This window comes from Hemiscyllium ocellatum, chromosome 39 (assembly GCF_020745735.1).
Source record: "Hemiscyllium ocellatum isolate sHemOce1 chromosome 39, sHemOce1.pat.X.cur, whole genome shotgun sequence".
NCBI classification, from domain to species: domain Eukaryota; kingdom Metazoa; phylum Chordata; class Chondrichthyes; order Orectolobiformes; family Hemiscylliidae; genus Hemiscyllium; species Hemiscyllium ocellatum.
This window is the reverse complement of record NC_083439.1, coordinates 4,594,605-4,619,272: the sequence shown is the minus strand read 5'-3', so window position 1 is coordinate 4,619,272 and position 24,668 is coordinate 4,594,605. Positions and strand designations below refer to the sequence as shown.

The following is a 24,668-nucleotide window of genomic DNA, read 5'->3' as shown; positions in this document are numbered from 1 at the left end:
ATGCATGAGGCGAATTGCTGCAGCAGTGAAGAAAATGCCTTTGTCTCATAACTAACATGTCACATACTTTCAACACAGCCTGTGAAATTGGTCTGCAAGTTATTCAGACCACTGACAAGGCTTCTGATCTTATCCCAGGCAGGAGCAGATTATGTCCATTGCCAACACAAGTTGAGGGTAACATTAAGAATACATAGCATTCACAGCATGGATACAAGCCGTTTGGTTTTAATACTCTACACAAGTCTCCTCCCACTCTCATTTCACCTCATTTACAAACCTACTTATTCTTTACTCGTTCATTGTGATAGCATTTTCAGTGTAAGGAAGTTTTGCTCAACTATTTTTGGATAGATTAGCTTCACTATATCGGAGTAAAATACCCGACGACAAATTAATTTCTCGGCTGTCACCAGATCGTCAGCACCTTCCAAATCTACGACCACTTCCAACTAATAGGACAAGGGCAGTTGATATAAGGGATCACCACCACCTTCAAGTTCCCCTCAAAACCACTCATCATCCTGACATGGAAACATCTCACCATTCCTTCACTGTTGCTGGGTCAAAATCTTGGAATTTCCTCACGAATGGCATTGTGGGTCAATCCACAGCAGATGGACTGCAGTGTTTCAAAAAGGTTGCTCAACACCACTTTCTCATGGGCAACTAGGGATGGTCTACATGATGGTCAGCCAGCAACGCCCACCTCCCACAAATAAATACATTTTTTGAAACGCAGTCCAGCTCTATGGTTGCAGCATCTTTTCAGTACAGTCTTGCAAATCACAATTAATTCCACCCCAAAAGTAAAATTGGTTATTCTGTTGCCTCTGTTTCAAGAAATCAAAATAAAGAGTTATCTTGGTATAAAAATCCTTGAAGTACTAGCTTGGTTTCAAAAAAGTACAAAAAATATGACAGATTCAACATGCAAGTGACCTTCAGGCAGCCATGAACAACTCAAGAACTGCTGTCAAGATGTTGACCATTTTATGAAATCACTTTCCAGATTCAACCAGGTGCACTGAAGAATGACATTTTAACAAATGGAGACTCAATTCCCCTAAATTTTCCCTCTGAAACATCACTCTTCCTCAGGGAAATATAGTGCAGTCCTGCATGTGAACAACATTCATTACATTCAAGAAGCTTAATGTGTACAACTCCCAAGAGTATGACCCTCATGAGAATTAAAGCACATCACTGGAAAGCAAAGTCATAATGAACTTCATCTTGCCTTGCTTGCAGGGAGCAAGAAAAAATATAAGGAAAGATGTGTGCAGACCTGTTAAATTCAAGGAACAGGGTATATGGTGGACATTCTACTTTGATGTTAAAACTGCAAAGTCAGGTAGCTTCTGTACTTGGGCCAAAAAATGCTTCAACTTCAAGCATGCTCTGACTCTTCTAAACATTTTCAATTTACCGTCATCTATTTGGTGGCACAGTGGAAACTGTCAAATTTGTACTTACTGATTATGTGCCTTTTGTTGTGGGCTCCTGCTTACTTAGAATTTGTATCAAGGCTGTGCAAACAATTTTCAATAAAGGCTGAACAATCAGGAAAGGAGACCCTCATTTAATTAGTCTGAAGGCATCTGAACGCAATTCTTAAGCTGAAATGCCAGCACTGAACCCATGTCATCACTAATTATCCTGTCTTAGCAGGTTAAATATTAACTTTCATTGTGTAATGCTCCAGGAGCTTTTCTGTACGGTCACAATCCATGCACTCAGCACCTTCCAGCATTTAAGCACGGCAGGAAACTCAAGACTTCAGGATGTATGCATCTCAAAATAAATGCCTTAAAAATACATTCCCTGTAAAATTATCCTAAGCAGTTTAAATCTAATCAAGATCCAGAAAGGATACAGAAAAACACTTTTGAAGCTTTCAACCATATCCGTGGGTAGCAAAATAGATTCATAAATAAGAATTGAAAGATAACCATTTTAAGAGTCTTTAAGAATATTTCAAGACGTTGTTTTATGTTTTTATCAATGCTTTTTTTAAATACTAACTTTACAGGACTGCTTACAATAGCACCCAGCAGCTTGCAGTGTCAGCAAAACCTGTGATATTACAGGTTCAAAACAGATCAATCCCAGCATTGCCAAACTGAATAGTACAACTGTTCTAGACATGATTTCCAAGTATGAGCTGGCATTAATTGAGTACTTTTCACAACCACAGGAAGTCATCAAGAATTTTTGAGCTAGTGAAACACTTAAGTGTAATCAGTGTGGCAACACAGGAAACAAAGCACAGTAAGATCTCACAAATAGCATTTGACAGCAGCCAGATAAATTACTAAAAACATTGAAAAGTTTAGGGTGTAGGTTTGCTCGCTGAGCTGTAGGTTTGATATCCAGACGTTTCATTACCTGGCTAGGTAACATCATCAGTGGCGACCTCCAAGTGAAGCGAAGCTGTTGTCTCCTGCTTTCTATTTATATCTTTCTCCTGGATGGGTTTGTGGTGATGTCATTTCCTGTTCGTTTTCTGAGGGGTTGATAGATGGCATCTAGATCTATGTGATTGTTTACGGTGTTGTGGTTGGAGTGCCAGGCCTCTAGGAATTCTCTGGCATGTCTTTGCTTAGCCTGTCCCAGGGTAGATGTGTTGTCCCAGTCGAAATGGTGGGTTTGTTCATCCGTGTGTAGGGCTACGAGGGAGAGAGGGTCGTGTCTTTTTGTGGCTAGCTGGTGTTCATATATCCTGGTGGCTAACTTTCTTCCTGTTTGTCTAATGTAGTGTTTGTGGCAGTCCTTGCATGGAATTTTGCAGTTGACGCTTGTTTTGTCCATGGGTTGTACTGGATCTTTTAAAAGTTTGTTAGTTTTTGTTTGAGTGTGTTGGTGGGCTTGTGTGCTACTAGGATTCCGAGGGGTCTTAGTAGTCTGGCTGTCATTTCTGAAACTTCTTTGATGTACGGTAAGGTGGTTAGGGTTTCTGGCTGCGTTTGGTCTGCTTGTCGTGGTTTGTTCTGAGGAATCTGCACACTGTATTTTTTGAGTATCCGTTCTTCTTGAATACGTTGTATAGGTGGTTCTCCTCTGTTTTCCGAAGTTCGTCCGTACTGCAGTGTGTGGTGGGTCGTTGGATTAGTGTTCTGATACAGCTTCGTTTGTGTGTGTTGGGATGGTTGCTGGTGTTGTTAAGTATTTGGTCAGTGTTTGTCGGTTTTCCGTATACACAGGTTGGTAGTTCTCCGTTGTCCTTTCTTCCAACTGTGACGTCTAGGAATGCGAGTTTGTCGTCAGTTTCTTCCTCCTTGGTGAACTTTATGCCTGTGAGGGTGTTGTTGATGATGTTAAATGTCTCTTCTATCTTGTTTCGTTTTGTGATGACAAAATATTAACCAGGGCATTAAGGGAAAACTCTTTCAAATGGCGCCACTGGATTGTTTTGTGCCCAGGACAACTGACAGGACCTTAATTTAAAAATCACACCAAAAGACACCACTTTTATCTGTGAAACACACCGTGAGCCAAGACTTTGCTCTTAAGTCATGACAGTCAAATCCACAGCCATCCGATTCAACAGTGCGGGCATTATTCACTTACAGTTCTCTTCTAACCAGCTTCTGACCAATTACAGGCGGCAATGTAATCTTAAGATGGAACTCAAGTACAAATTTCGCACATGCCCATATTGGTGCTATTTCAAACCTGTTATGGATGAGGGCAGTGGCTTTACATACAGTGAAATTGGAATTATCGGAAACAGCTCAACAATGCTTCTCTAACAAAGTGCATGCGCGCGCCCAGAGAACTTTTACTTTTCCCTTTCACTTTTCAGCTTTTCTTAAACTAATTAATTTCAGCGGCTAGTGTTAAAGGAGAGTTAAGGGAAAGTAAGATTGCACTTCATCTTTACAAAAGCTCAGTTAATATCTGTAAACAGCTAACCACCTTTTTGTGCGACAACCTTAACCTCCCGCATCCTAAGCTTTCCTCTGGATATGCTGCAATGATATAGAGCAATATGCTTGCCTTGGAACTTAGCAGCATCTCATTTCATAGTGAATGACCCCCTCCCCTCTCTTGCTCAGGGTCAGGGCAAAGGTTTAAAATACAGATAAATACTTGCTCCAAACCAACTGCATATAAGTATAATACATCCATGTCATCAATTCCTAAAATCCTCAAGCAGCAAATACTACATACTTGCCCTCAACTGTTTTTTCTGAATATTTGATTTACAGAAGCAAAGATCTCCTCAGTGAAAAGACAGATATTACCTACAAGGTAATTGATTTCTGTTACACAACCCTTGAAAATCAACCTTATAACATCGCAGTGGTCAAGGACAATTTGGGAACATCACATGCTTTATCTGTCCTCCAATCTGGATAGCATCCTAAAGGGGGTGAACAGGAGTTGTTAGATCAGCCAAGATCCTACTGAGCGGGAGGGCAGGTTTAAGGTCTCTGTTCCTAATTTGATTTTTTATAACTTGGGATATAATTATTATTTCTCCACTGTCACTGGTCAAAATTCTGGAATTCCCTCCCTAACACCACCATATCGACAGACTGCAGGAGTATTAAATGATGCATTACATAATTTACTATTTCTCCTGACTAATGCAAAGATGTCTGCTGTATATGCACATTTCTTGGCACTAGGTGGATGACTGTGTACAGAATTGCTCAACCTCAGGAGCCTAGGAAGCATTCAAAGCTTCACAGTGCACTGAATCGTTTTGAAGTGCAATGATTGTTACGGAGAGAATTACGGCTACTCATGATGCATTGGTCAGAGCATATTGTCCAGGAATTGGGGCTTAATGTTAAGATGTACAAGACATTTGTATGGCCACATTTAGAGTACTGCCATATTTCTGGTCACCCTGCTATAGGAAGGATGCCATTAAACTGGAAAGGGTGCAAAATAGATTTACAAGCAATGTAACCGAGAATTGAAGGCTGGTTATAAGGAGATGCTGGGACATTTTTCGCTGAGGCATGGGAGGCTGAGGGGTGACCTTGTAGGAGTTATAAAATCATGAGGGGCATGGATAAGGTGAATAGTCAAGGTTTTTACCTCAGAGTAGGGGAGTCCCAAACTAGACAGCATAGGTTAAAGGGAGGGGGAAACGATTTAAGGGAGATCTGGGGAAAGTTTTTCACCAAGAGGATAGCCCACATATGGAATGAGCTGTGAAAGGAATATGTAGAGGCAGGTACAATTAAAACATGTAAAAGTCTTTTGAACAGGCACATGGATGTTCAAGTTTTGAGATGGCTCAGGGAATCCTTGATGGACTCTACCTGTAAGCCTCTCTTGATTCAGCCCGGAGATCGTACTGTGGTCGTCTGGAATACAAAACTTTTACAAACAGTTTAGTTTGAATTATTACCTTTATTTACCAATGGCATCAATGTTACACTATAACATAGATACCTACAAGCCAGGCTTGAGCTAAGGTTGTAAAACCACTAGCAGTGTAGCAGCGCCAGCTCGTACCCCTAAGAGCTCCCTCGGGCTACTCCTCACTGCTGCAAACAAGTTGGCTTTAAAAAGAATTTGGTATTAAAATGACAAAGCCACCTGTCCTTAATCAGATAAGCAGCAATAAAATGGTAGAAGTTTGCAGAGAAAGAGAAACTCGCTGACAGGTCTGAGTATGCTTGACTAATTAAGCTACATGCACAAAGTGGGACACCCTGATCAAGCCAAGCCAAATGGCTAATTGCTTTGACTAGATTACCTTCTCTTAACAGTACATCATAATGAAAGGCTAGTCTAAACTATGTGGAAAAGGTCATAAGGCAACCTTGCTCAGCTAACATGCTGTTATGATTGTCCTACAAAATGGCTTTTTCCTTTAAAGTCATCTTAGGCTCCCAAAGTGCAAGTTAAATCCATAACATTCCCAGATCTCGAGCTCTAGGGAACAATACACAAACATTCAATCCATGATAAACCAGTGTTCACTAAAATCTTTCCACCAGCTTCAGTCGTGTGTGTGTGTGTGTGTCCCTTGAACCCTTCAGTCAGTGACTGAAGAATGCTTTCTCTCTCTCACACGTGAGCATCTTTCAACTTTCTTACTATGTCAATTTCACCGTGTTTTCCTAGCTTGTATGGGTAATGAGACATTCACCTTCCAAAACTGTCAAGATTAGGGAGCTAAGCTTCATAAATCCAAACCTGCACAGTGTGGTATACATGAAAATGTATCAGGATTGTTCTACTACGTGCATATTCCACTCAGCTGATCAAATTACAAGTTCTTTTCCTACTGAGTATGAGTTTAGTTAAGAGTTTTCTATGTAAAACAGAAATTTAGTTATCAGGTATTCAACTGTGGAATATGCACACCTCCAGTCCCCTGGGTGAGAAGGAAGCTCTGCCACACATTCCACAAGTGAACAAATGTTATCACCTTATATATACACCAATCCACTGACACTAAGAACAGATGTCCTTAATTCTTTCCCACATCTCCTTAGCGGATGTGTAAGGCTACCAGCTTTCTCATGGATAGGAAGTGATTAGAGGGATATGGACCAAACACAGGCAAATTGGACTAGTTTAGTTTAGGAAACCTAGTCGGCATGGACAAGTTGGATTTAAGGGCCTGTTTCCGACTATCATTAATTGAGAAATCCCATAACCAATGATCAGTCAAATCTGTTCTTTATGATATCGACCAAGGATGCAATGCTGGCCAGGGCACCAGGATAGCCTACTATCAGTTGGGATGCTTTCAGGATAATCAGAATGTGCAATAAATTATAGCAAAACTCACATGCCATTATCAATTATTTAAAAATACTTGCTAGCCTTGAGTACCACAGAATGCTTTTGTTTTACCATGTCTACTTTACTTTAAAACCCAAAACATTTTTTCCAGTCCACTCTCAAGGGTGCATATGTATTTGGAGGGAAAGATAATCAAATATTGATGCATTAAGCCAAGACAGCCTCTGCTTCTTCAGGTTGCCAAACATCCTAACTAGTAGGAAACTATCCTGATCGTCCAATTGTTCAGTGCTTAGTTTTTGTCTAAGCAATTGCTTTAAAGTGGTATGACTGTTAAGTGTAATGTAAAGCTTGAAATGCCACTCTGGCTCATGAGGTTTAGAGTAATTCTGTAAAGATTCATCCAGCTAGTGCTAAGTAACGTGTATCCAATGCAGAGACATCTTGCTAAATAATTTCCACAGCAACTTCCAAAATGTACAATGTGCAACATGTATCAGACTGGAGAAAATTAAAAGTTACGTGAACTCAGCTTAGTAATAAGTAAACCTCGCAATAATTATCACAAAACACAGCACACACAAGTAAATCAGCTGGAAGACAAGAACCTGCTTTATTGCAAGATGAATGTTCCTTCTTGAAAGTCATGCATCAATCGATTTCTGAGCAAAATTAGATGTTAAGTATATGCTTTAATTATCTAAGATTTAGTTGGCAATCTCCCTAAAAATAGAATCTCAGAACGAAACCACACAGAAGAAAGCCACCCAACATGCAGCACTTTTAATACAGCTATTCCATTAGTCTCACTAATGTTATTTATCCACAGTCCGATAAATTTCTCACCTCCCACTAGTTCTCCAATATTTTACCGATAAAGTTATTACTGAATCTACTTCAGCGCAATTCATCTACTTCAGCGCATTTCAGAACAACTGTGCAAAGGCACAGTTTCTTCATATCAATCACCTTAACCCTATGAATCTTATTGCCACTGGGTGGAGACGATCTGGGTTTGAGTCCCAGTCTACAGCTTGATAGTCACCAAAGTTTATTCTTAATGTGGACCATCTGATTATCAGTCAATAAATCCTTCCATTATGCCCACGGCTGTTAGAGGAGGAGAATGCAAGTCAGACATGCTTGAGTTAGTGTGGCATCCCTCAAGCTAGTGCCTCTGGTCACAGGCTAGTGATCTGTCCCGGGTAAAATAAGCTATGAAAACATACAAAACTACATGATTTGTTGGTCACATCATCATGGAAAGCCTCAAAGTTTGTAACTGGAAACAGGCTCTCTATTTACTATGAAAACCTCTCAATTTAGGACACCTTTATTTATTTTTTTTTCCTTAATCTACATCGCTCTAAGGAGAGTTCACTACAAATCTTAGTTCTTCAGGTTGCTTAAGTAAATTGTTCAAAGCTCGCAACATGAAAGGCAGGCCACGGTTCCTAGAGAGCACTCTGCCCAAAACAAGATGACTTAATTTCATCAAAAAAATTCTGAAATTTGATTTTAAATGTTTTTTTAATATTGATATGAATTCACTTTAGACTGAGAACCGAGCATCATCTTTCAGTTTCTATTGGTAGAATTGCTGAAGTTACAGCTCTGGCAATATGGGATGGAAACTCATCTTAGCAACCAAAACACAGGAGCAAGTGGGCAGACTGTACCCCCCCACAAGCTGAGCTAACCTAGTGACAAGTAAAAAATCTATTGTTGTGAAATATTCACAGCACAGAAACAGGTGATTTGGTTCATGAATCTGTGTCTATGCATCTTTCCAACCCTTCTTTTCCTCATCCTATCAACATATCCTTCTTAGGTGTTTTCACCTCATCTTGTTACCTTGCTTGTCTGCAATAGCAAATTTGTAGCCAAATTTACAGTGGCAGCAAATCCTGCTTTGAAGCAACCAGATAGACTGCATACCTGTTTTTGACGTGTGATCAGGTCCCAATCGTCCACGAGCCATGGTTTCAACTCCTCTGGAATCTTAACCTTGACTTCTACCCTGTTCATAAATGTCTCCTCCTGCAGAAGACAACAATTTACCAAGTTACAGCTTCTTCCTAGGTCTACACACAAATTGAACTTGCTGCACACTGCATTTAAAAAACACACCCACAGTCCTATCACCTCAAGGTAACTCTTTATGAAGTAGTAGGAGTGCTCAATTCGATAAAAATTGCAGAATTTTAAAAACAGGCTTCCCGTCTTCTCAAAGCCTCAACCAGCAAAAGCTCCGAATACCTTAAGGACCAACCATTCAGGGGTGGAAGTTGTGTCATAGGTATGTAGATTTCCATTTTGGTTCATTTGGAGATGAGCCTTAAACATGTCCCATCTCAAACAAATAAAGCTTGGAAGACATAAGATGTGATAGAATGATACCCAGTTTAAAAATGTTGGGACAGCATAGATTTAAAAAATTAGGCATGAACCAACTGTAAAGCTCAAGATCAGGAAATAATATGACACCATACAAGACAAAGACTACTTTTTTTCTTGACTGAGTCCAGTACAAGAAAGTGTAACCTCCTTTGAGTGGGCTATTTATAGGGAGGAAGCAGGAGAATGGGGTTGAGAAACATATCAGCCATGATGGAATGGTTGAGCAGACTCATTGGGCTGATTATCTTAATTCTGCTCCTATATCTAATCGTCTATTCAGTCATCATGTCAGGCAGGACTTCTTCAAAACAAAATTTACTGAAAATTTGAAGCTCTCGCTCTAAAAAGTAATGAAGCTAAAAGTAATGAAATCTCAGAAATATCCATCTAATCCAGCTGAATTTCAAAGCTTTTTAAAAGGTTACCTACTAAATTTTGATCTATACTAGTCTATGTAGACAATCCTCAATGTAACACTTTTAATCCTGCCAGCCTTGAAGTAAAAAGTAAAGGATTGTGATTTAATATTAAGTCCACAAGCACTTAAAACTTCCCTGCAATACAACTTGTACATCACATTACACATTCAACCAGACACTGTGCTTATTTAATCAAGCTTTTTTAAAAAAAATCTCTTGGTACCATTAAACAACGTGGATCTAGTTACACCTCAGATTTCTGATGAAATGTAATTAGAACTGAGCAGAAAGTGATATGAAGCAGTAATGAAAATTGCTGAAGGGAAGATGTTGAAGCTTTTTGTCTTAAACACCAAATTAAGGAAACAATTATTTATACTGCATGAGAAAAAGGCAAGTTGCGTCTGATTGGTATGTCCCCATGGCAAAGACTTGACCAGGGAACTGTGGCCTCCCAACATGTTCTTTCTACTTATAAAGGACAGTTCCCACACACATACATGCAACCTCAGCAAGCATAGGATAAAAAGACCTTTGACAATGTCTTTTTCCACTAAACACTCAAGTTCCACACAACTACGTGACTGTACATGATGAAAATTAGCAGGTAATCAAATGATATCTACCAGGAACTATGTTATCGAGATTGGAGGGTTTGAGTTATAAGAGGAGGCTGGGATAGAGGAAGAGATAGGGGTGGGTACAATGACAACATTTAAAAGATATTTGGATAGGTAGGCGTGTAGGAAAGATCTAGAAGGATAACAGCCAAACGTGGGCAAATGGGGCTGGGTCAGTTTAGGAAATCTGGTCAGCATGGACGAATTGAGCTGAACAGTCTGTTTCCATGCTGGATGACTCTATTGACTGTAGCTGTAAATAAAAGTCACAATTCAACAAGATCAACTGGTGTTTCTTTGTTAAAAATTCAAAAATGTTAGGTACCATTTTTATTCCATCCATGAGGAAATGTCACTTGGTCCCATTTTCTTTTCCCTCCACTCATGAAAGCTGATTTTACCATGGGTTCTATGCCATGGATGCCAATATTCAAAGGGTAATTGAGACCATATACATGCCACTATTTAGTAGACCAAAGTGTCCATTTTTAAAATTAATTCATTCATAGTGTTATAAAAGATCCAAGACTTGTATGAAGAAATACCTGTAGATTTAATTATGTAAAATATCATTTTTAAAGAATTTGAACTTCAAGCTAGTGGCATATGGGTGCTGTTCTGTTCTTGTGAAAGGGTGTTAAAGAACTAATTAGGTCAGTCTTTTTAGATCCAAGATTTTAAACCGCTATGTGCAAGTTTATTTATACTACAGGGGTTACAACTGAAGAGACAACGTATAAAGCTATTAGAAAAGCAGAAACTAAAATGAAGTTTTTAAAAAAATAAGTTAGCTTGAAAGATTTCAAGCAGTTCACTGAAACTTCCAGATATGGGGTGTTTGGTTAGAACACTGCAGTTTATCAAAAGACTAAGAAAGCCTAAGCTATCGATTGCGAAAGTGATCAAAGGTAAAGGGCTTCACAACTTAGATCTGAGTAGTAGTAGTTAAATCAAATCAATGGATTTGACAGGGAAGCAATTTCTCTGAATATTTAAGTAATTGTCAAGATGATGATATTCGGGAGTAGATGGGATTTTGTTTTGCAATGTTTCAAAACTTTTCAAACAATGTTGATTGAGATAGCTGATTGAGATGGTTTGTTTCACTTCATTTTCCTTTCTTTTGCATAATAAATTTGATTTATTGTTGAAACCAAATTTGCAGACTTGTGTGTTCATGTTTCAGCAAAAGACTACCACGTTAAAGAAAAATATTATCTATCAAGCCAGATTTCATTCTGGCATCTAACCTGTCCAATTGGCTGGGATCATAACGATAGGAATAGAACTGTTGGCAAGGCCAGCGTTTAATGCCCATTCATAACTGAGCTTGAGAAGGCGAGTGACCATGCCAGCAAGAATCTCTGGACAGTAAATCAAACCAGAAATATTGGCCAAGCTTTTGATGTCTCCAGTACAGATACTCAGTCAGAACAAATTACTGCAGATGACAGAAACTGTACTGAAAAACAACAAACTCCTGAAGAAGGGCTTGTGTCCAAAACATCGATTCTCCTGCTCCTTGGATGCTACCTGATCTGCTGTGCTTTTCCAGCACCACGCTCTCAACTGAAAACAAATGCTGGCGATCAGAGCAGATCAGGCAGCATCCATGGAAAAAGCAAGGTAACTAAGTCTAGATGACTCTTCAGTTATCTGGACTCAAACAGATACTCAGAGCCCCAAGTGTAGCATCAAAACCTGCCAATTTAAATACTTTAATTACTGTTTTGGCTCATCCGTTCATCAGTCGCAGACTGAATCGAAGACATTTGGCTCCATGTGGATTAACAATCTAATTCACTATGGAGCTAAAAGTGGCATTATATACTCAAACTGAGGGAGAGAAATTGGACCCATTTCCTAATGGAGTAATAACCATTATGAAGTAACACTTTGAAAGAATGTGTGTTAGTATCCAGAGCTCAAATACACAGGCGTTTGAAAATTATGTTTCAAAACATAGCACTATAGAAGCTCTCTTCATCGACAGTTACTGAAATCCACTCGTAGCATCTTTGTTAGTTGAAATCCCAGGCATTTCAGAACATCATTTACAGATCCAATTTATGTTGACTTAAATTTTGGTTTTATCACTGGTTATTAAACACACATTCAGTTGCTGTGTTACATTCTAGTGAACTACATACACTTTCCATTGTGGGGTCCACTCTTGCCCTTTTCTTCCTGGGTGGCTGTGGTGTTTCACTAGTGCTACTTCCATCACCAGCTGTGGGAGCTGATAAAAGACCAAATTAGTTACTCACAGCGAAGCTAACAGACTGCTCTTACATACACTCAACCATCAGCTGAGGCACTGACTTAAAGACCTCGAATAACTGACTACTAGAATATATTCAATATACATATTCATCATTTCTATGCAGCATTACTAAAAATCACTATATTACATTTTGGTGACAGAACTGAGGAGATTGGAAGAAATATTTAGGATTTGTCTTGCTTTGTTTAATAGTGCTGCATTACATCAAGCATTACCTGGACTTTTAAAATATTATTGATGCATCATAAGTGACGCTCATCTGTGTTTCTTCCTGTTCAAGATGCACAGTCAGTCCTGACTGTCCTTTATTAACAGGAGATTGCGTCAGTCAAGTGGTCAGAAGACTCAATTTCAAACGGCGATCAAATATTTATCAGGTCACTATATATTTTGCCAAATTCTCCAATGCTAAGCCAAGCCATTTACAGAATCTCAAGAAATTAAAGCACAGAATGCAGCCATTTGGCATGCCATGCTAGGACAGGTTCTTTGAAAGCAGTTATTCTTAGCCCACATTTCTGTTTTTCATCCATAATCCTTTAAAGTCTTCAACCCCATTTACTTGTTCACCATCCTTTTAAAAATTATTTCCATTACTTTGCAGGGTCAGCATTCCAAATCAAACAACTCTGGTGAAAACAATCCTCCTTTGGTCTTTTACCATGAATTTAAAATTCATGATCTCTAATCATTGACCAATGTAGAGAAAACATGCCCTATCAAAGACCAAAAGAACTCAAATGATCCTTCCATAAGCTTTTAAGGAAAAATCAGTTTTCCACTTGGGTTTTACTACCAATGTAAAACATACAAAATCACCCTACGATTACCACCAACAGGCCCGCATCCGGCCAATATATTGCTTTTCTCTCTCCACAATGAGCTGAGTGATAAGTACAGAAGAAAGCACTTGAATGCTCTTAAAATTCATGAAATATTTCACAGTTCTACCATAACATTGCAATAAATTCTAATCGGCACCACCTGCCTGAGCCTGTCTCCAGAGCATAACCCACACTTTAAACCCTGCACCCCCCTCCCATTATCCTGCACCTACCCCCGCCGCTCACCCAAACCCTGCTCCTCTTGACACCTGCCCAAATATTCAACCCCTCCCTCCCCAACAACTGCTCTGTCTCTCTACCTCACCTCCTCCTTCGCAGCCAACATACCTTCTTCCATATTTGTTCATACATGTGAGCAAGGTGAAAGACTGAAAATGAACGAAATTCCCTGAACCAAAAGTCGGAATTCCCCCAAAGCTGTAAATTTGTTATTCCTAAACATACCTCTGAGTACATTTTAAACAAATGTCAATCATAGGATATGGGTATCACAAGCAAGGCTAACATTTATTGCACATTGCCTACTGGTTCTCAAGGCTGTACAAGCAGACTACTCTAGAAATAGCAAGTAGGACCCTCTGACAACAGGCAGGCAATTTCTGAGACAACTAAGGAGATAAGTATTCCTGAGGGATACCCTTTGGGGCGGCACAGTGGCTCAGTGATTAGCACTGCTGCCTCACAGTGCCAGAGACCTGGGTTCAATTCCCAGCCTCGGGCAACTGTGTGTGTGTGTGTGTGTGTGTGAGTTTGCACATTCTCCCCGTTTCTGCATGGGTTTCCTCCAGGTGCTCCGGTTTCCTCCCACAGTCCAAAGACATGCAGATTAGGTGAATTAGCCATGCTAAATTGCCTGTAGTGTTAGGTGGATTCGTCAAGGGCAAATATAGGGGGGTGGGTTTCTCTTCGGAGGGTCGATGTGGACTTGTTGGGCCGAAGGGCCTGTTTCCACACTGTAGGTAATCTAATCTTGTACAGAGATAACTGCTTGAAGGTTGCATTCAGTAATACAAGATCTGAACCTAAGATAAGTTTTAAGGATACTTACCTTTCTGTTTATTCTTCTTTGTTTTTCTGAAAGAGAGAAAAACATTTACAAATGAGTATCAAATGCATTTTTTAAAAATCATATCAATGGGAAAATAACAAATTATTGCCGTATCAACTTCATAGCTGGCACTGACTGAACTGGACATGCCCAGAGCCTTATTCAGGGAATATATACAAAAAATTATAGTTTATGCTTCCAAGGCAACATAGAATTTTGTTTTAATTCATAGTCATGCTGCACAGATGGCTCGCCATCTGATTTTTTTTTTAAAAAAGGTGAACTAAGGAAAGAAGAGTTACATTGCTACAACAAACAATTCTTCTTTGCTGCTTATTCTCCATGGTAACTCCAGTTTCACATATCATGGATTGATTCTCTCGCTTGATAGTAATGGCTCAGCAAGGCACATGCCAAATTATGAGGTCAGAGATTGCAGTTGAATACAGTTCTGCCATTAACTCTTCGTATTTTGTCAATCAGGGGTTTGAAAAGGACAATAAATCCAACTTGGTGGAAAAGCTAACTGAACCGCATTAAAATTAGTTTCAAAAAATTGGAACACACCTGAAAAGTTATCACGAGATTCAGTACGCAAGTTACTTACATTTCAACATTCTTCTGTTGCATGGTGGAAGCCTTCTTGGCTGGTGCAGCGCCCCTCATCTTGCCCTCTGCCCATTGCTCTCTAGAGATAAATAAACAGAAAATAAAATAATTACTAACAGAAAAAGGGAACACTTCTCAAACAGTATTAGAGTCATAGAGATGCACAGCATGGAAACAGACCCTTTGGTCCAACCCATCCATGCCGACCAGATATCCCAACCCAATCTAGTCCCACCAGTCAGCACCCAGCTCATATCCCTCCAAACCCTTCCTATTCGTATACCCATCCAAATGCCTCTTCAATGTTGTGATTGTACCAGCCTCCACCACTTCCTCTGGCAGCTCATTCCATACGCATACCACCCTGTGTGAGAAAAAGTTGCTCCTCAGGTCTCTTTTACACCTTTCCCCTCTCACCCTAAACCTCTAGTTCTAGGCTCCCCCACCCCAGGGAAAAGACTTTGCCTATTTACCCTATCCATGCCCCTCATAATTTTGTAAATCTCTTTAAGGTCAACCCTGAGCCTCCAATGCTCCAGGAATTGTCAACATTTTAAAATTAACTTAGACTGCAATAAAGAATATTTGCTTGCAATCCCTATTATCAAAACTTGTGTTTGCAATTAGCATAGAAACTATCTTTGTGAACTTGTCACTAAATTATTTACTCTGACTAGAAAGTGATTATCAGGTGGATACAAGGATCCCAGTACCACTTCAGAGATGATTAGGTGTCTTTCCCAGTGTCTTAGCGAAACCTATATTTTAATCATCACCAAACTTCTGGTCGTTGCAAACTGTGTAAATTGGAAGCATTTCCTAGAGGTTGCAAGCTCCATCTCTTGAGATCGTGCCCCACAGTGGCACTGAGGCCCAGGTTATGCCCTTGCCATTTCTCATGTCTGAGGCACAGTAGAGGTGAGCAATGAAGGTGATGGCACATGTGTGTGTTGGTGGTGATGAGAGGCTTCATAAACATCTTCTTGAACCCAAATCATTAGCCAGAGGCCTTCAATGAATCAACTGGCATAGCAGAATGCACCATCATTTTGATACAGGCCATGAGCTGATAGATGACAGTACAAGAGATATCATGCAATAGGACACACACGTTAGACCAGGCAGCAAGACATCAACTTCATGAAATCATCCTAGGAAAGACATTATGTTTGAAATAATAATAATCACTCAAACCTCGAGGTCTATGTTCTAGGCACAGCTATCAGCTGTTGCCTAATTCATAATCTACCTTCTTCATACAGTCAAAAGTGGGAATGTTCATTGATATTGCACAATGTTTAGTACAGGCTATCTTCAGATCCTGAAGCAGTCCGTACCACCCCGACTTGGCCAGATACATGGCAAGTAATATTCATGCCAAAGAAGTGCCAGTGACCACCTCAGCCACCTGGAGACAGTAAGGACTGCAGATGCTGGAAGCCAGAGTCAATAGATGTGAAGCTGAAAAAGCACAGCAGGTCAAACAGCATCATAGGAGCAGGAATGTCAACATTTCAGGCCAAAACCCTTGTCAGGACTTTCCTGCTCCTTGGATGCTGCCAGAAGCTAGCCATCACCCCATAATACTCAACGGCATTACCATCAAATGAATCCTCCAACAATATCTTTGGGTTACCATTGACCAGAAACTGAAAGATCAACATAATAACGTGCTTACTAATACAGCTCAGAGACTGCGAATACTGAGGCAAGTAACTCACCTTTTGCCTCCCCAAAGACTGTCTACCATCTACAAGGCATGGGTCTGGAGTTTGATTGAATAATCCCTACTTGCCTGGATGAGTACAGGTCAAGAAGCTTGGCAGCATCCATGAGAAAGGAACCTCGATTAAGTGGCCTCCCCATTAACCACCTTCAATATTTATTCTCTCTCCAACAGCATTCAGTAACAGTAGGGTGTACCACTTACAAGATGTACAGCAGCAATTCTCCAAGGATCTTTTTACAGCATCTTTCAAATTTGCAGCTTCCAACACAGAGGAGGACCAGGGCAGCGAATGCAAGGGAACACATGCAAGTTCCCCTTTAAGCCATACACCATCTTGAACGTGTAATGTCAAGCCTTTTTAATCACTGGGTTCAAAATCTTAGAACTCCCTCCCTCAGTGATTTCAGGAGGTAGTTCATCACCACCCTAAGTGCAGTCAGCAAGAGGCTATAAATTATGTCTTCACTAGTGACATCCACACCTGGCAAACAAAATAAAATATAAAAAAAAATTCTTACAAAGATCAGTTTTTTTACATTTTTAGCTATTATATATTGACATCAATATGTCAACTTTAATAATCATACATCTTATTACTACAGTGGTTTATTGCTTTTTTGTTGGCCTCTGCAGTCACATTAATGTTTAAATGTTAAATGGGGTCATATTGAAATGTACTGTAGTACAGTACTAAATAGATGAACGTTACTGAGGAAATTTAGTGTGCACCCAAAAATTAGGAGAGAATGTGTAACTTCAAAATGGGAGTGAGATCTATGCAGCTGGGTTCAATTAACTTGGCTTTATCTGAAGATAGTACTTGTCCTTCCCTCTCCAAATGCTCCAGTACAGAATATTGTTTAGAAATACTGTTCAACTCTTCTAGATGTAGTGCATATTTTACAGTGTCATGATTGTGACAGTCAGTCATTCATGCAGATGCCCACTTCTACAACTCTCTGTACATAGCATAGCAGTGATGGACCTAGAGGGAAATTCACTGTCTAGAGAGGGAATGTGGCACTCAGTAATTTCAAATTACAGCAAGATTTTTCTCATTTTTGATTGAACAAGTGTCTAAAATTTCACTTCAAATGGGAGAATGAAAACATCGACTAGATCACTAAAGAGTGGAAATATCCAGCTTTGGGGACACCCAATTCCTGAAACCCGAACTGTTTTGTCTAATTATTGACAGGCTGTTTTTTTTTGTAGTTAGAAGAGCAACTTCAAGGTGCAACTTTGAAATTTCAGCAGAAACTGGAGTACCTGCCACAGGTATAATAGGGAATTGCAAAACAGGGGATACGGTTACAGAATAAAGGAGGCATTGATTTAAAACTGAGATACAAAGAAATTTTCTTTATCCGAGGGTTGAGACACAATCTGGAATTCTCTGGCCCAGAGATATGGAGGATAAAGGAGAGATAAGGAAAGGTAACAAAGAGACCTTGAAATGCTTGAAAGTGGAGTTGCAAGTAGATAGAAGGCGATATTTAGTATGCTTACCTATATTGGTCAGTGCACTGAGTATAGGAGTTGGGAGGTCATGTTGTGGCTGTACAAGACATTGGTTAGGCTACCTTTGGAATATTGTGTGCAATTCTAGTCTCCCTCCTATAAGAAGCATGGTGTGAAACTTGAAAGGGTTCAGAAAAGATTTACAAGGATGTTTTAAGGTTTGGAGCATTTGAGTTAAAAGGGAGAGGCTGTTTTCCCTGGAGCGTCGGAGGCTAAGGTGTGTCCTTACCTAAGGGGCAACTTTTTCATGCAGAGGATGCTGTGTATATGGAATGAGCTGCCAGAGGAAGTGGAAGAGGCTAGTACGATTACAGCATTTAAAAGGCATCTGGATGGGTACATGAATAGGAAGGGTTTACAGAGATATTGGTCAAGTGCTGGCAAATGGACCAGATTAGGTTATGATATCTGGTCAGTATGATAAGTTGAACTGAAGGGTCCGTTTCCATGCTGTAAATCTCTACAACTCTAGATCGATTTTTTAAAATAGAGGAGCTGAGAGCCATGACATGAAAACAGAGTTGAAGCCTAGGAAGATCAACGATGATTTTATGGAATGGTAGAACAAGCTTGAGAGGATGAATGCCCTACTCTTGTTTATGTTATGTAGTTAGCCTGATTTAAGTTGTGGGAAGGTATTCGAATTGATCACTAAGGAAGTTTCTGCTGGACAGTTAGAAAAACAAGGTATCAAGGTGTTCAAGAAGACCCATCATTATTCCACAGACCCCACCACCAGAGATATATTTCACTCCCCACCCCATTAGCATTCCGCTGGGACTATTCCCTCTGCAACTCCCCCTTTCGGTCCATACTCCCCACCAACTCACCCTTCACTCCTGACACCTTCCCTTGCCACTGCACTAAGTGTAAAACTTGGGCTCACACTTTCCCCTTCACTTGCATCCAAGGCCCCAAAGGATCCTGCCACATTCAGCAGATATTTTCCTGCACACCCAAATACCTCATTTACTGTATCCGTTGCTCTCGATGTGGTCTCCTCTACATTGGGGAGATAGGATGCCAACTCATGGAATGTTTCAAGAAGCATCTCCCCCTTCCACGGCAAGTGCTGGGCCGTCTCCACCGCCAAACTCTAGCTACCCAATGCCTGGAAGAGGAACATCTCATCTTTTGCCTTGGGATCCTCCAGCCACATGGCAATGAGAATGTCGATTTTGGAACTGTTATCGATTAACGAAGCAGGCTCAAGGAGCTGAAAGACCTAATTTTCTCCCTTATTTATATATTCACCAGTTTCCTCAGCTCCCTTCCCCCCACTTTATCCCAGATCCAACCCTTCAACTCTGCACCACCCTCTTGAACGGTCCCCCATATCCATCTTCCTGTCCGCTCCACCCTGCCCACCAACTTATCACCATCACCCCCCCCCCCCCAACTACATCCAACTATCACCTTCCAGCTACCTTCCCCCACAGCTCATCCCCACACTCATTTTTCTCTCAGCCCTCTTCTCCACTCCACATTCCTGATGAACAGCTTATGCCCAAAATGTAGATTCTCCTGCACCTTAGATGGTGCCAGATCTGCAGTGCTTTTCCAGCACCACACTTTCCGACTCTGGTCTCTAGCATCTGCAGCCCTCAATTTCTCGTATTCAGGAAGGATCAGCAGTTTCAATTTATCGGACCGCTTTGAAGAGTAGGATGCACAGCGAGTAAAGGCCAGCCTATAGACATGTTGCACTTGTATTTTCGGAAGGCACTGGATAAGACGCCTCATCAAAGGATTGTGAAAAATAAAAATTCATGGTGTAGGGGGTAACTTACCAGCTTGGAAGGATGACAACTAGCTGGCAGAAAATATATTAAATATATATTTTACGGATTGGCAGCATAGACAAGTGGGGTCCACAGGAGGCTGCACTTGGACATTAACATTTTATGAGGAGAAAGTGAGGACTGCAGATGCTGGAGATCAGAGCTGAAAATGTGTTGCTGGAAAAGCGCAGCAGGTCAGGCAGCATCCAAGGAGCAAGAGAATCGACGTTTCGGGCATGAGCCCTTCTTCAGGAATGAGGAAGCCTTTCCTCATTCCTGAAGAAGGGCTCATGCCCGAAACGTCAATTCTCCTGCTCCTTGGATGCTGCCTGACCTGCTGCGCTTTTCCAGCAACACATTTTCAGCATTAACATTTTATATCAATTACTGAGAGGGGAGTGAAAAAGTAGTAATTAAATTCGTGAACATCACAAATATAGGTAAGGCAGCTTATTATTAAGAGGACATAATGAGGATTCAAAGTCATTTACACTGGTTGAGTGCAAGTAAAAATCTGACTAATGGAATATAATGTGGATAAATGTGAATCAATTACTTTTTGGCAGGAAGAATTTAAAAAGCCATATTTAAACTGAGAACAGCTGTAGAGGGATCCAGGTTTTGTAGAGCACGAGTCATAAAAAGTGTGAAACCACAGCCTATTCAACACATACAGACTAATGAGATCATACCATTTATCCCAAGAACTGAACATCAAAGAAAGGATGGTAAACTTTAGCCATGGAATTGGTCTCAAATACTGTGTGCAGTTTTGGTCTCCATATTTAAAGGAGGACGTAAACGCATTGGTGGCCAGCTCAGAGGTGGTTTACTCGATTAATATCTGGAATGAGTTAATTGCTTTATGCTGGGACAGGTCAGGCTTTTCTCCGATAGAGTTTGGGGGGGGGGGGGGGGGGGGGGGGTGAATTGACTGAAGTGTACAAGATCATGAATTGTTTTGACAAGGTAAACAAGAAAAGGATAATTCTGCTTTTAAATAGCTACCAAGCACCTATTCACTCCAATCCCATTTTCCAGCACTTGGTCTGTAGTTTTGTAACCCATCTAAATACTTCATCTATATACTTCTTATTGTGATGGTCCCTGCCTCTTACACCCTTTCAATTCAGATGATTGCAAGACTTCGGAACACACTGCCTCAGAAGACATGTGAAGCTGGGCCAGTAAATATTTTAAAGGGAGCTATAGATTCTTTCAGACAAGGAACTCAACAGTTATTGGTGGTGAGAGAGAATGCGGATTGGCGTAGCATGTTCAAGAGGCTGAAAGGCCTAATTTTCCTCCTTATTTATATATTCACATGAGGGGAAGCAGCAAGATATTCTCAGTGTGATGCAAGATTAGAAAGCTAGCCAGATTGACTAGCAGGCTGTAGACACGTTTATGTTCAACAGCTAAATACCATACAATATTACAGGACATCTTAATAGGACCAGGGTTGGTCATCAAGAATGGAGAAATAATTCTGTGGCAAAAACTGTACAACATAACAAGCAATCACCTCAAATAATTAGGTCAATTTTCAAAGGTGGGAATAATTTGGAGTTCTGTTATACTACTCTAGTGTCAGCCTTGGCTCAGTCACAAACATACTCACTCCCGGGGTGGGGAAGAAACAGGAGCAAAAGCTTTTCACTCACTCAAAAGGTCCAAGTGCATGGTACTCCCAAGCACAGTACTGAAGCGTATCAAAACTGTCAATCTCTGTTGCACTGCCATGGCAACTCCCTGACCAATCAGAATTTAATCATCGAATTAAGTCAATTAACATTTCTGCTGAATCTCCATGCCAACCATGAACCAAAGAGCAGCCTCTGATTTATATTAATTGCGGCGTCCATTCCAATAATTTTGGTATAACAGTCTTGATGAGTGCAATAGGAAAAGTTTCAACTTAGAGAATGAGTTTTAGAGCATGGAAAGAGGCCCTTCAGTCCATCACATCCATGTCAGCCACCAAGCACCTTATCCACTCCAATCAATCAGCTTTTCCAGCACTTGGTCTGTAGGTTTGTGTCCCATGGTGCTTCAAGCAATTATCTAGATACTTCTTGTTGTGATGGTTTCTGCCTCTAATGCCCTTTCATGCAGACTTCATGGCTCAGTTTAGCAATTTTTAAATACTGAGGAAGCGGGATACTATCTTTCAGAAGAAAGATCAAGCAGATCGTTCACTTAGGCAGTTGTGAATGAGAAAGATCCCATGACTTTTGATCAATAATCAGCAGACTAAAGTGAACTGGCTTCTAATTTATCTCATTGACACATTTCCAATAATGAAGTGTAGCACCTCAAGAGGGCTATAAGGGCTTTAAAATGAAGCAGGTACAATTTTACAGCATCATTCATTCTCGAAACATTTCAAGATGCTGTATATTCAATAAACTACTGCTGTAATATAGGAGCCACCTTAAGAGACTAAGACACAAATAGAAAGTGGGACAGAACACCAGCGTTTCACTGGATAATGTTAATGATAATGTTACCTAGTATGGTGAGAAAACATCTGAAAACAAACCTTCCAGCTCAGTGAGCAAACTTACAACCAGGATCCATGACAATGTAGCAGAGAGCAAGCTTCCAACTAATTATGTGATAATGACTATCGAAATAATCTGTTCTTTTTGAAATTCTATTGACATTGGCTGAGGAATAAGTACTGGCCCAGGGAAAAGGAAAACCTCTTGTGCTCTTCTTTGAAATTATGTGCCGGATCTTTTATACCCATCTAAAAAGGGACAAACGGTATCTAATGTTTCAACTACATCTCCACCAGTGGGACAGAGGTTGTAAAAAGCACTATACAAATGTGCATATTTCTGTGTTTGGCTACAAGCACTGTTTATGGGAAAAATCAGTCAACCTGTTCAAAGCATAAGATATATAAAAATGGGAAAGCTTAACGATTCCTCAAGGCAGCACATTATCTGACAAAGGAAGAAGCTACATGGTAGCTGCAATAAGAGAAGCAGCCCATCTAAACATTAAACCTATTTCAGAAATTCTCTTTTAATAAACAAGATCTTTGGACATCAGAATGCTGGAGTTTTAAAAAAAACTGTAAATCAGTGCTCATTGGAAAGTCATTAAGCTGAACTCCTGAACAAGCAATGACAGTAAAATGGATTTCAACATCAAGATAAGCTTTTAGTAAAATAGCAGTGGAGGTCGATTAACGCGCTGGCATTCATCCTTGAAGCCATTGAGAATCAATCCCATGTAACACAGCCAGAGTGCCCAATTGAGCAGCATGAAAATAGGTTGGAACATTTCACAGACATTTCCATTTTCTCGCATGCATTTACCATGTTAAAATGCTTGTTCGTGAGAAAAAGCAGCAGGTCAACTTTGCAAAGCAGACTAGCTGCTTGCTGCAACTTGTATGGGCAGACTGATCAGACTGCTGTGCAAATCATCATGGTCTGAATAATAAATTCACTGTTACTCAGCCACAAAGAAAGCAGCATGAAAGCATTTGTAACAAGCTGATACCCTGATGGAAACAAAGGCAATACTATGCTTTACATAAGTATCATAGGTTTGCACAATTTCCCTCAGCCAAATCGTTTCCCTGCCTCTCCTGCTTTAACCCAGCAAGTGTCAGTCTCAAGACACAAAGCCAACAGTTGCAATTCTTCTATTCACCAGCCTTGTTCAGTTATACTCACTGATTAGCCTTTTGTAGTTCCTTCTGCTTTTGCAGGTTTGTGTCCACATACTTCAGCACTCGGCTCTCTGGAACCCATTCATCCCAACTAAAAACCGAAAGAGAAAGTAATATGACAAGAAAAATCAACACATTAGAAATTTTCACAACTAAAAACTGAGGGATTACAACTGCACATGTTCAATGTTTATAGGGGATGCAGGGGAGAAATTAAAAAAACTAAAACGTTCATGCAACTAAGAGAACAAGACAGATAGTTCACTGGAATCCATGACTTACAACCCATGACGGAAGTTTTTTTTTAACAAACTTTCATTATTAAGCAAAGGAGGGAGGACTGGTTTATCCATTATGAGTCACAATAATAAAAAAAAGTTAATCAACCCTTGAATTGACCTGAGCAAGTTATAATAATGCATATCTCATAACTTTGAGGGATGCACAATATTTTAAACCACCCAGACTTTAGCTGAAGACATGTGAATTCACTCTTACAACGAGCTGGTATTCAAAACAGGAGTAGCCTCTGAGCAGACACCAAACACACAGGTAATTTTCCAGACTAAAAGCACGTGATTGCATTTCCATTTCTGTCAATAATTCAACAGTTTTACCTGTGGCTAAAGTCAGTCGGCTATTCTATAAAAGTTTAATTATGCCTAACCTACAGGACATTTTGATGCAATTTGCATCTCGCCCAAGATCGGCAGTTGCAGAATTTGAAGTACAGTTTCACAACAAAGCCCACATTACTGCTCCAGAAAAAGAACCAAGTAACAAATTTTAACAGAAACAAAATCAAGAAATCATAAAATATGACCATTTTGCATGCAAGATTTGAAAAACATACGTTAGAATGGGATTTTTTTCTCAAAATAAGTTAGACAACATCTCTAACAGGGTAGTCATATTTTACGAACATCCACATATTGATGTCCAAATATAATCTATCCAACAATATCCAGTCAACATGTATTCCTGTAGCTCCTGTTACTCAATGTATT

General features: G+C 40.1%; 1 protein-coding gene across 1 annotated transcript in view; it reads right to left on the bottom strand.

The window, feature by feature from the left end:
- The window catches only part of morf4l1 (mortality factor 4 like 1), a 57,015-nt gene that overhangs the window by 10,370 nt on the left and 21,977 nt on the right, over nucleotides 1–24,668 (bottom strand). The window contains exons 4-8 of the mRNA XM_060853369.1: nucleotides 23,666–23,752; nucleotides 14,941–15,021; nucleotides 14,334–14,359; nucleotides 12,307–12,395; nucleotides 8,656–8,757 (exon numbers count right to left, since the gene is read on the bottom strand). Of these exons, the coding sequence (XP_060709352.1) occupies nucleotides 8,656–8,757; nucleotides 12,307–12,395; nucleotides 14,334–14,359; nucleotides 14,941–15,021; nucleotides 23,666–23,752 (385 nt within the window). The remainder of the gene's footprint in view (nucleotides 1–8,655; nucleotides 8,758–12,306; nucleotides 12,396–14,333; nucleotides 14,360–14,940; nucleotides 15,022–23,665; nucleotides 23,753–24,668) is intronic.